General features: G+C 52.0%; 1 protein-coding gene across 1 annotated transcript in view; it reads right to left on the minus strand.

Annotated features, from left to right (window-relative positions):
- Positions 1 to 6,917, minus strand: part of MAML2 (mastermind like transcriptional coactivator 2) — a 206,036-nt gene extending 199,119 nt beyond the window's left edge. The window contains exon 1 of the mRNA XM_068669679.1: positions 6,289 to 6,917. Coding sequence (XP_068525780.1) covers positions 6,289 to 6,750 — 462 coding nt within the window. The 5' untranslated portion in view covers positions 6,751 to 6,917. The remainder of the gene's footprint in view (positions 1 to 6,288) is intronic.
- Positions 6,918 to 12,128: the final 5,211 nt, after the last annotated feature.

Consider the following 12,128-nt stretch of genomic DNA (forward strand, 5'->3'; position numbering starts at 1 on the left):
TCTCAGTTCCAGTCCCACTCTGCACCCGGGCTGCTGGAGCATCAAATGTACGCAGTGCTCGGACGCAGCCGACTTAATTGGGAGACTAATTTGAGCACAAACTGATGCAAAATGAAGAGCAAGTGAAGCAAGAAAATATGAAGCGTAAGGAGCACTGCCACATCTTGCACTTTCATTGTGAGTCTGGGGCAACACGCTGCCTCAAATAAAAACCCAGCCGGGAGTCACATCATTATGTAAAAGACTCATTTGAGTTTACGTTTCCAGTCCTCATACCTGTGGGACAAAGGCTGAAAAGGTGATTGGAGTGTACCTCAAAGGCTCAAAACACAAAAGTCAAATAAGAAGAATCCATCAACACATATACATTGCCTGCAGCTTTGCCAAAGCAAACGTTCAGATATCCTGTCTCAGGCTCCATCAATAATGAACTTGGCTTCTAAGCCATAAAACTCACCATCAGATCTCAATGCGCTTTACAAAGGTGATAAATAGTATTCTTCATAGAGGAAACTGAGGTTTATGGAAGTGAAATACCAGGAGTAATCTGCTGAACAGATCCTAGACTCAGAGTAGAAACACTGGGCTTTTAGTTTACTGTGTGCTCACCTAAGAACTTTTGCTTGAGAGTTGTAAGTGTTTTGCGCTAGGTTTTAGTGTTGGCACTTCAGTACAGTTATGGATTACTACCTGCATCTATGAATACTTTGGAAGAACTTGACAAGGTATGACCAACTCACAGCTTGGCTCTCAGGTGGCTATGGGAGGCTTCTCATGGGAAATCTGGGGTGTAAATAGTTTGTGCTTTCATCTAAAAAGAATAAAAAATAAATTAAAAAATAGTCTCTTAATACTGTTAAGTTGAACAAGTGATCCACATTTCAGTTGGCACCAACTCCTTCTTTTCTGCAGCCAAGACCACTGCCTCTATCCCAGTGCTCTGGCAGCTGGAGCAGGCTGCCAGCTTCCAGCAATGCTTACACCACACCTGAGGTGCAGCACACATGGGGCAACGGGGATATTACCCCCCTCCCAAAGGTGTCAAGGGGACCATGGTGGAGCCCTTCTTTTCAGTAATTAGACACGGGTGAGGTTTCAGTTTCATCAGCTCGCAGGCTTGATAAGAAAGGCAGACTACAACTGGCCTCTGAAGATGATATCTTGGTAGGAAGGACCGTTGCCAGCAGTTAAGAAGAGGAAGAGAAGCATGTTACGGTCTTTCTGAACCTGCTAACTGACTAACCTAGCTGTGGGGTTTTTTGGTCACTGCAAGCCAACCGAAGACCACATACACCTTCTGCAGGCAGCGCTCATTGCCAGGAGAGAAGAAATAGGAGCGAGATAAGTCAAAGTTTCAGCAAAGCAGCTTCTGGGTCTGACTCAGACACACCTTTCTAAGCTTCAGATTTTCCCACAGAGCGACTAACATTTCTGCTGGAGTCACATTTCTCAGCAGAGAAGAAACAGGAGCTGTTTCACCGTCCTTCGTCGTGGTGCTATGCTCAGGGGACTCAATTTGAGCACTGCAGGGGATGTGAGAGCAGGATCAGAGGACGAGCTGTACTAGTCGGGGAAGTTAAGGAGCCATGGGTTGGCCTTGGAGACCTCGTCACCTCCAGGCAAGCTGTTCGCAAGCTGCTCACTGTCTACAGAAACTTTGGTGGCGGAAACAGTCTGTTAGACAGTTTCAGAATGGCAGAGACTTTCATTAAATGCATTCGGAGGCTAAAAAGCTTCAAAGTAAACAGTTTGCCTGGAGAATTAGGGCTGAAAAGGCTCCTAAACTAGCAGACACTTAACAAGTTCACTGGCTGAACTTCTCATTAAATGATAACCTTTACACAGCCCCCGGGGTGTCTCCTTGGTGTCGGTGCCGAGAACGTTCTCGGAGCCAAGGGGGACTGAGATGTTCAGGGGTGCCCAGGTCCGTCCTGCCCCAATGGCTCCCAGCAGGCAGCAATGCCCGGGACAGCAAATCAAAGTTTTCGACCCACAAAAAGCAACGTGACTCATTTCGTCTGTCTCGGCTACAGAAATTGTCTCTATCCCTCAGAAGCCCCAGGCAGCGGTCTGCCACCTCACGCACAGAACGTTTCGTCGTGTGGCACCGAGCTTGGTTCATCAAAAAGGTCCCAGCCCACCTTCGAGGAACAGGTCCGCGCTGCAGTCCCCTCTTGTTCCCCGCACCTAACACCGCTGCACCTCGTCGCCTTGTCCTGTTTGCTTTCAAAGAGCTTCCCAAAGCTGTGTGCATCCAGACCAGAAAATAAGACTACTTTGCAGGGCTCCCTGGCAGGCCAGCAGCAACCCGGCAGTCCAAACCTCAGCAAGTACAGCACAGATCATTAAAAAAAGTTATTAGGAAACAATGCCAGGGATTCTACGCTCATTTAAAGGATCTCCACACACAGCAACCACCTAAATCAAAGTTTTACAAGCAAAACTTGGCTCTCGGCACCAGCCGGGCAGCCCTGTCTCCCGGGGATGTCCTCAGGGGACTGAGACAAACCCATGGCTATTCCAGCTTTGGACTGCTGTTGATAAGAATTTAGGGGAGCAGGGGGAATTAATCCATTTCTCTCTTCCTCGGCTACACCATCTTTGCAGGACTGTTTTCCCTTTTTTTTTTTTTTCACCTGCTTGCGGACTACATCTGGGGAGCAGGCCGCGTTCGCAGTCATCCTTCTGAGCACAGAAAATAATAACAATCGTTCCAACAATAAATCCAGCACGACTTGGAGAGGGATAAAAGCCGAACGAGTCACCTGGGACTGGTGACAAACAGCACTTAACACACTTGGAGGAAGACATCGGCCACCAGGGTGACGGCTGCAACGGAACAACCTGAGCAGAATAACACAGCGATGCCTGTGAAAGCGAGCTCCTCGTTTGCACGGGGCGAAATGAACACTGCTCAGCCCATGGCAGAGGAACGAAGGGAAGGAAGGGCCGCTGGGGATTTGCGACTGCAGAACTTTGGTCTCACCAGTTCAACGCTTAACCCGCTGAGGAATGCCCTCCAGAGCTAACTGTTTATATATAACACAAAGAATATAAACAGCGAAGTGCTGGAGGGCACATATATACATGCAGATATATGTATAAAAGACGGGATATTTTCTGTTCCACTCTGCACCATGAAAAGTAACACCACCAGATAAATAAACACATGTCAGCTCGTGGGAAATGCAGGGAGGCAGAAAGCACAAAAGCTTTCCTAGCCGTGTCCAGAAGAATAAATTTCTCTTTCACATGCACCCGCACCCAGCAGTCCAGCTCAAAAATCTGGCCTCCACTCTCCAAGGAGGAAATGCTGCTGCCAAGGCTGCTTGCTCAAAAATCAAAGTAATGCTGCCAAACTGAGCCCAAACCCAACCCCACCAAAAACGCTCTTCTGCCGGTTTTAAACCGTCTGCTGGGGACAGATAATTATCAAATAATGGTATCAACAGCATCAGATTATCACTTCAGACCCTTTGATATGTTCAAGCGAACGCTGTTTCAAATGTTATCGAGTCTCAAATATTTACTCTGGAGTCCAACCGAGCAAACGACCCATCCCGTGCCATTGAACGTGGCAGGCGCGCTCCTAACAGGAGCAGTGGGATCTGCAGAGCGAAGGAAACAACCCAGCTATTTTCAGCAGAGGAAGCGTGGGGACAGTCTTGGATTCTGCAGAACAAAGAGCGCCCTGATAGCCAGAACTCCCCGGAGAGAGCCAGGGCTGCCTTCACGCTTGTCTGTGTGTGGAGCTCTTTTTAAACTGGTGGAGCTACAGCAAGGCAGGTGGAGCTTTGCAGTCCCCCCGTGGAGTCAGAGAGGTGTCAAATCTCACATCCTCAGTGTGAGACTCGCACAAACGCTCTCGTCTTGTGCCTCCTCGTGCCAGAGCTGTACCTCCCACGACCGATGCTCAGAACCGCTATGTTCCAGGACCCCACGCACCTCCGATCTGCCATCTGCTCCGAGCAAAAAGGCTGAAATTAGAGCAATAACCACTGGCGCAAGCAAGTCTTCTGATGGATTTCCCCTTGGGGAACACCCCCAGAGGATGGATTCTGCTGCCTTAGAGATGGCTCTTCCCCATCTATTTATAGTGCACAGGGCAACTTACTCTGCCTCATCCTTCCTCTGTCTTGGGATAACGGGCAGAGCAAATTCCTCCTCTGCCTATGGCCAGGACAAAGCAAGACACTGTCATTATCCTGGCCCATCACCGCCCTCTGAATTTTCAAGAAGAGGAGCACACCGCTGGGCTAGCTGCTGCCCGACCCTCAGCCACTCCAATTCACCCCACTCAGACACGGTGTGGTTTCCTTTGCCTTTTCAGCACATGCAACGATGTCCTAAGGGGTGCTCGGTAAGGGGAACATGCGCCTCCATCACGCAGAGACGTGACTTGGGACCGATGCCTTTCTCTGTTCCTTAATTAGGCAGCCCTACCGAAGCAGTGAATGCAGCATGCCTGTGCCGAGCACAGAGTGGGAGGATCAGCGATGTGCAGCGATACCATTACAGCAGCGCTGCCTCATGAGCCAGCGCCTCTTCGGTGTCAAAACGCGGTCCGGGGCCCCAGATGTCACGTTTGGTGAAGTCACGTACCTTGTCAGCAGGACTGCCGAGCGCGAGCATGCAAAAAATGAGGGGGACTTTGTCAGCGAGGGGGATGCCCTCGCCCAAACACACATGTGTTTGGAGCTGTCGGGGAGGTGAGGCAGCGTGCAAGGTGGAATGAGGGCAGTGTCCAGCAAAGAGCGGGTTTAGGATCTCGAGAGAAACAAGGACAACCTCCCTGCACTGCAAAGATGAAAACCTTTTGGTATTTTCGTTGGAGTTGTTTCGTTTAGCCGTTTCGAACAGCTGCCTCCAGCTATTTCATAATAATAGTAACAACTAGTAAAGAACCAAACCAAACCAAAACAAACAAAAAAAAAAGCACACGGGCCTGTTCCCTGACTTCAGATGTTCCCTGACTTCAGAAAGCAGAGTTTGCTGGGATGTACGTTATTATGCAAAACCTTTTTTTTTTTTCTTTTTTCCTCGAGACAATCACGAAGCGTTTCATTAGTACACACTGGAAAAATAAGATAATGGCTTTCTTGATTGCGATGGGAGATTTGCCCTGAGCATTGACTCAGGCCAAAGCACCCCACTGTTACCGTGTTAGCCCCTCACATTGCCGCCCTCCCAAACAGAGCCGCAGCCCCCAGCGCCGGGAGGGCTGAGAGGGGAGAAAATAACCAGCAGGGTCCCATTTTAGAATACACCAAGCACTGAGAAGGACAGGTTTCTGTCGGGAAGGGAGGGAGCAGTCTATTTTGGGCCGCTCAAACAGCAGCCACGGGCCTATCAGGGGGCAGTTGCTCCTCGTAATGTTTCGTGTGTGTGCTGGGAGCACATGCTGGAGGGACGCTGGAGGGAAAGGCAGAAAGCCTGGTACACGAGCGGCTTGTCATGAAGTAACAGGAGGCGAGGCTCTGCCTCCCAGCCACCTCCAGAGCAGCTTCCACTTGGAAAAGGTCAACGTGCCATCCACAGGGTGTGAAAAACCCTTTTAATTTCTCCCTTGGAAACACTACGGATGACAGTAATGAACCAGCCCTTGCCGGTGGGGCTCACGGGTGTGAGACGGAGCTTCAGGAGCTCTGCTTTCACAAGCACTTGTCCACCTCAGGGATCATAAAGCCATGTATGCCAGGGGCACCTGCACACGGTGCTCACCACTGCCTGCCCACCTGCAGCACAGGAGGCACAAAACGAGAGCGCAACGCCTGAGGTGTGAAGCCGTGGGCACGGCTCTGAGCGTGAGCTGCAGTTTAATGCCACCTTACACCGCTGCTCAGGGACAAGCCGAGGCAGCTTGAAGCCCCCAGAGCCCTTCCAGGCACCAGGGGCATCACCACCATGGTGGCACCCGGGGTGTCACCTCCTGGCGGGCCATCATGAGGGCACTCAGGAGACTTTTCCAGGGGTGTCACTACCCCGGTGAAAAGGACACATGAGGAACTTTAGCGCCTGTGACCCACACCAGGGTTGTCACCGCCAGGTGGGACACCCCGAGGGCTGTCACCACCGTGGCGACGAGGGACTTGAACCACACCTGGTGTGTCCCCTCGCGGCAGGACATCACCAGGACACTCCTGGGGGTGTCACCACCCCAGCACCGAGCACACACGAAGCACACCCCCACACACACCCCTCTCCCACCACCCCCACCCCTCCCCGCCTCAGGGCCGGGGCTGCCCCCATGCCGCCCCCCTCCGCCCGTCAGGGGGCGCCGTGACTCACCGCCAGCAGGGCCGATGCTCGCTGCTCCCCCGCCGCCTGCTCCCCGTTGGCGCCGCCGTTGCTGAGGAGGTGCTGGTGGTAGTCGGGGGGCGCGGCGGCGGCGGCGGCGGAGGACGGGGCGGCCGCTCCTCCTCCTCCTCCTCCTCCTCCACCTCCTCCTCCTCCTCCTCCTCCTGCGGCCGCCTTAGGGTGCTTGGCGGCCTTGCGGGCCCCCTGCCCCTGCTGCACGAGGTGGAGGAGCTGCAAGGTGCTCTCCCGCTCGCGGTCGGAGCTCTCGGCGCGGCCCCGCTCGTAGCGCCCCTCGCAGCTGAGGTGGTGCTGGCGGCACACGGCGATGCGGGCCCGCAGCCGCTCCACGATGGCGCTGTGGACCCGGGGGGCCGCCGGGCCGCCCCCGCCGCCCCCCAGCAGCCCGGCCCCCAGCCCCGCGGCTTGGGCTTGGGGGGGAGCCGTGTCGCCCATTGCCGCTTCAGCGCCGCATGGAGCGGGGAAGGCAGGGGGGGAGGCCCCGCGACCCCACACCGCCAAGGGGGGCCGAGAGACCCCCCCGCCGCCCCGTCCCCCCCTCGAACCGGGGGTGGGTTTTTTGGGGGGAGAAAAAAAAAAAAAAAAGAAAAAAAAGGGGGAAAAACAGGGGGTGGGGTGCTAGGGACGGGCCACCATCGGCCGAGGGGGTCGGGGGTGAAAGGGGAGGGATGGGGGTCTATGGGGAGGGGGGGGGGGGCAGGCGGGAGAAGGGGAAAAAAAGAATTAAAAAATTAACCCGCTGCCTCCAAAAGGGATCCCCGGGCGAAAGGAGATCCCCCTGGGGAAGGAGTGGGGCTTGGCAGGTTTATTGGTTTTATTTCATTCCGGGGGCCGGGGGGGGGTCGCTCCTTCAGGGGGAGATTCAGGCAGGGGAAAAGGGGTCGCGGGGCTCAGCGGCACGGAGCCGACCCCCCCCCCCCCCCTCCCCGGCCACCCCCCTCCCAAATCTTCTCCGCGGCCGGTGGAGCGGGTGGCTCGTTGGCTTGTTGTTGGTATTTGTATAAAGTCCTCCGTGGATGTGCAAATAGCCGGGAGAGGAGGAGGAGGAGGAGGAGAGGCTGGGGTTACTTTGGTCTTTGTGCGGGATCCGTTCTCCTGCTCGCTCCGCGCCGGCCGCTCCTGGCTCTGGGTGCGGGATCCGAGGGGCTGCAGCCCGGGGGCAGCTCCGGGAGCCGGGGGGACGGAGCCCAGCTCGGGAACAATGTCAGGCAGCGGGGCTGCCAGAGCACGCCTCGCCTCCGCTTAATCCAGCCGCTGGGTAAAATCCGTCTTGCTTTCAGCGCTCGTTTCCCCCCCTCTTAGCAATAAAGCAGCGAGCCGCCAACCCGAGGCAGAGAACTCCTCTCGCATACTTTCCCTTCGGCTCCCGGCGAGCGAATAGTTTCAAGTACAGTTTCAAGAAAAGCACGGAAAAAAAAAATATAATAATAATAATAATAAAAAAAAATAAAGAACCACCAACCAACCCTTCAAACGGCGATCACGAACGGCGAGTTGCACTTACAAACTTCCAGCATTTTGCCCCCGGCACGCTCCGGCCACTTTTCCTTTGTGTTTTTTTTTGTATATTCCATCCCCGGCTGAGGGGGGGGGGGGGGGTGTTGGGTTTGGCGGTGGGTGCCGCCCGCTCGCTGTCTCTCTCCGCTCGCCTCCGGCTGCCGGAGCTGCCGGCGCTGCCCGTGGCCCGCGGTGCGTGCGGGGCCGCGGTGCGGGGCGCTGCGGGGGCGGGGGGCGGGTGGCACCGAGCGGCCGGGCCGAGCGCCGGAGCCTCCCAGCGGCCGCGCAGGGGAGGGAGGCAGGCGGGGAAGGAGAGGGAAATGTCGCCCCGCCGACCTCAGCCCGAGGTGGGGAAGGGGTGGGAGGTGGGCAGCCGGCTAGTGGGGGGGGGGGGGGGGGGATCTGGGTGCTGGGAGAGGGTGGTTTGCGCTGGGAAGGAGAAAGGGGGGCTGTAAGGGAAGGTTTGGGGAGGGGAGGCTCTGGTGGGAGCTTTTTGGGTGTCCGGCACTTTGCTTCCTTCCCGGGAAAGTCACAGCCTTGGTGCTTCTCTTTGCTGTCTCCTCGGTTCAAAAGCCCTCCGGGATGATCCGATCCAACCACCCCCGTACCACTGCTGTCACCTACTGAACCATGTCCCTGAGCTCCAGGTCCAAACTTTCCTTCAACACCCCCAGGGACACCGCCACCTCCCTGGACAACCTGTCCCAATGCCTGACTGCTCTTTCTGTCTCCTCATTTTCAACCTGAACCTCCCCTGGCACAACTTGAGGCCATTCCCTCTAGTCCTAGCACTGGTTACCTGTGAGAAGCGGTCGACCCTCAGCTCCCCACAGCTTCCTTTCAGGTGGTTGTAGAGGGCAATGGGGTCTCCCCTGAGCCTCTTCTTCTCCAGACTAAAACCAGGGGTGGCCAAATGCCCCTGACACCATCCAGGCTGCAACCAGCAGCCGACAGGTTCCCCGTGTTGCTGCAGGTGAGCCGTGAAGGAGGACACAGGAATAGCTGGGAGCTGGTCAGGTTTATTAAAGCTACACACCGTTGTGCCACCACGGGGATTTTTATTCCTCTTTGGGAATAAAAATGGCCCTAAGCATATGGAGACACAAGCCTGATGCAAAAGCGTCAACCTTTCAGTCCTAACATGAGACTTTTCAGGACCCCACAGCCCCTAACACAAGGACACATTGTCTCATTTGATGAGTCGGCCCATCAGAAAACCACGCCAATTTCATTACACCATATGGAGAGCAGCAAGCTGAGGATGAGGAACAACTAACAGTGACCCTTTCAGGTGTTTTTATCTCCTGAAGTCCTGCTCACAACCCCTTTGAATGCCACTGATAAAACGACACATTCCTTAAACTCACCCCAAACACACAAACAACACACAGCGCTGGGCTATGGGAAACATTTGCTTGACCCCCATCTCCTTTTTGGTTGCACCAAAGCACCCATGTGGGTTCCCAGGATCTGGGTGTTTGGGCCCACATCTGTCCCAGCAAAGACTTCGCTTCCTAACTGCGGGGTGGTGTCCGCGGGCGCCAGGTTTGGGGATGTGCTGCGTTCAGAGGAAGGCATTATTGCTAACAGGAAAAAGGGATTTTTTTGCTTAACCTTGAACAACTGAGGAAGAGTGGGTTATTATTTGATACGTAATGGTAGCTTGCATCTGTTGAGAACAATGGGCTGGCACTGGGGGAAAAAATGGACATTTTTCTGTTTGTAAAATAATAGACAATGTTACCTTTGCTTCAGGCCTCTCTGGGGCTTTTATTCATTCGTTACAGCTCAGATGTCACTGCTGAGTTTAGGAGGGTCAGCCACAGACCGTACGTGTCACATTAACACAAATCTCATGGAAAGTAAGCAAGGGCACTTCAGATGACATCTTGATGGGGGGTTCGAAGTTGCTGTGGGCACACGAAAGCGATGGTGCTGCCCAGGGATATACCCAGGTAGCTGCAGGAATCCTCTCTCCTGTGAGCTTCTGCAGATCTCAGAGAACGGTCTTTCAAAACAAAGATTCTTGAGCTGTAACTTCAGATGTCTAAGATTCACTTTTTGCTAAGCAGCATCTGATGTGTTTTGTGGTTTAATACAGACCGCTTCCAGGGCGAGAGACGGCTTGGTTGCAGGGCTGCGAGTCCCCAGCCGCGCAATACACAGCAAAGACTGCCCCTGGTGTTTCTGAGAAGGAAATACCCGAAACCCATCCTTCAGCTTCACAACTTTTGTCCAGGAGACGCTGCCGAATGCAACCAGCTCCTGGAAACAGGTTTCATTTTTGGGACTGGCTACTTGTCGGTTTTCTTAAAAGCAGACGGTTCTGAACATGATCCTAACGTCACTTGTGATCGTGTCATGTGCGTGCTCATAAAACCACACGAGATGAAACATTAACATAATGGGTCCTGAATAATTCATTACTTTTATCCCCTATGCCAACATCTGTGACCTCTTGAAATGATACTGTAGGCTTATGTGAGCTGTCATCCTTGAGTATTTTTCCGTGTGAATTTGCTCCTGCTGCTGCAGCTCTGAGTTTCCCAAGCCAGCAGCCCCCACTGGGTGAGCAAACCTTTCCTGCTGCTGGCTTCTCGGCCGGGACTTCTCACCGTGGAAGTCCCATTGTGCCGATAACTTACCAAAAATTGAACAAAATGACTATGCTGAACCTCTGTCGCCTAAAAACGTGAGTCCACGCCTAAATCTAGGCACACACCTCGTTCATATCAGTTTAGAAATCACGTATCAAAGTCCTTCAAAGTTGTATTAACTCCACCAAAATGGCACATGCTTAATAACTGTCCCGTGGAAGACTAACTAGGGCTATACATTTTCAGCCATTCCCATTATTTGTTTTTCAGAGAGTTCTTAGCCATTTTGAATGACTACTGCTATAAATAATGTGATAAATGTACTTGCAGCTAGGCACGCTGTTAGGATGCAGCGTGCAGCTCGCCTGCTCAATTGCTAAGCTTTGGAGCAGAATCTGACTGTACCTGGGTCACTTTTTGTGTCCTCAAAGTCTGGGCACAAGGCCCTGTGTAAATTGTAAAATAAGCCATCCTGAACACACACACACACACACACACACACACACACACACACCTTTTTGAGTTAAGAATACAATTTGCAGAAAAATGTAAAGAAACTGTGTCTATATGTTAATAAATAACAGGGAAAACAAACAAACAAACAAAATAAAAACAACTCATACCATCCCTTATTACCGAGAAAAATACCCAAATTCTTATAAAGTATTCAGGGAAGTGTAGCCCACGAAGGGGGCATTATCATCAGGCTCTTTCAATACCACTTCACATATTTCTCACATTATTCCTTGGCTGGTCAATCATTATTTTCTGTCTTTCTTTTGTCTCACCTCGAAATTCAGATTGGAACTTGATATTTATTATTTCTCAAAGCAGAATCAGCAAGTCATCTTAATAAAGTATATTTCATGTGTGCCGGGTATTTCTCTTGGAGTGGTGCTGTATGTACATGTGTTTATCTAACACACCCACTCTGTTTATCCAGGAAGACTTAAAGAAGGATAAAACTACAAGCCTTTATTTATCCAAATAAAAGTAAACTAGAGGAGTTAAGCATGGGAATTGCCTGTAATTGCCTGCTGAACTACTAGAAATCGCTGCTTTTGGAAAACAGAAGCTTTCACTGTCAAAAAAAAAAAAAAAAAGAAGAGAAAAAGGCAGCATCAGCTATCTACTACTATTAGTGAAGTTTGCCATTCCACTTGATCCACAAATGATTTTTTTTTTTCCCCGAAAACTGAGGGACAAGGGGAGAAAAACCACTTATTTTCAAACTTCCCTGCAAGAACTGGACACAGAATAGAGACCATAAATGGCCTCATCTCCCAAAAGCACGCCACATTTGTAAGGCTGATCCCATGCATAAGCATCGCGTATGAATTTTGTCATTATCATAGTCCCGGGCTACAAAACTTCAACTAGATCAGATTATTCAAACACTACAGGAGCTAAAGTAATTTCGAAGTATGATCATTAATCACCTGCTCCAAGTCTAATCACATACTGATCTTTCTTCATTGTTCCATGAAGACAGCTACTTTATCTTAATTAGAGCTACTGCTTCAAAAACTCACACTAAAGACAATTAAAAATGCCCTCTCAGTACAAGCATTATATCCTCTCACCATCTAAATCCACTCAAAATCTCTGGAGTAGAAAAGGAACTGTGAAAGACCAGCTGGATTTCTGACTTCCCCCATCAGCTGACGTTTGCATTTCTCTATTACAAATATTCTTGCTGCAATTGGACCCGAAAACTTT

This window comes from Anas acuta, chromosome 1, assembly GCF_963932015.1.
Source record: "Anas acuta chromosome 1, bAnaAcu1.1, whole genome shotgun sequence".
Classification (NCBI taxonomy): Eukaryota; Metazoa; Chordata; class Aves; order Anseriformes; family Anatidae; genus Anas; species Anas acuta.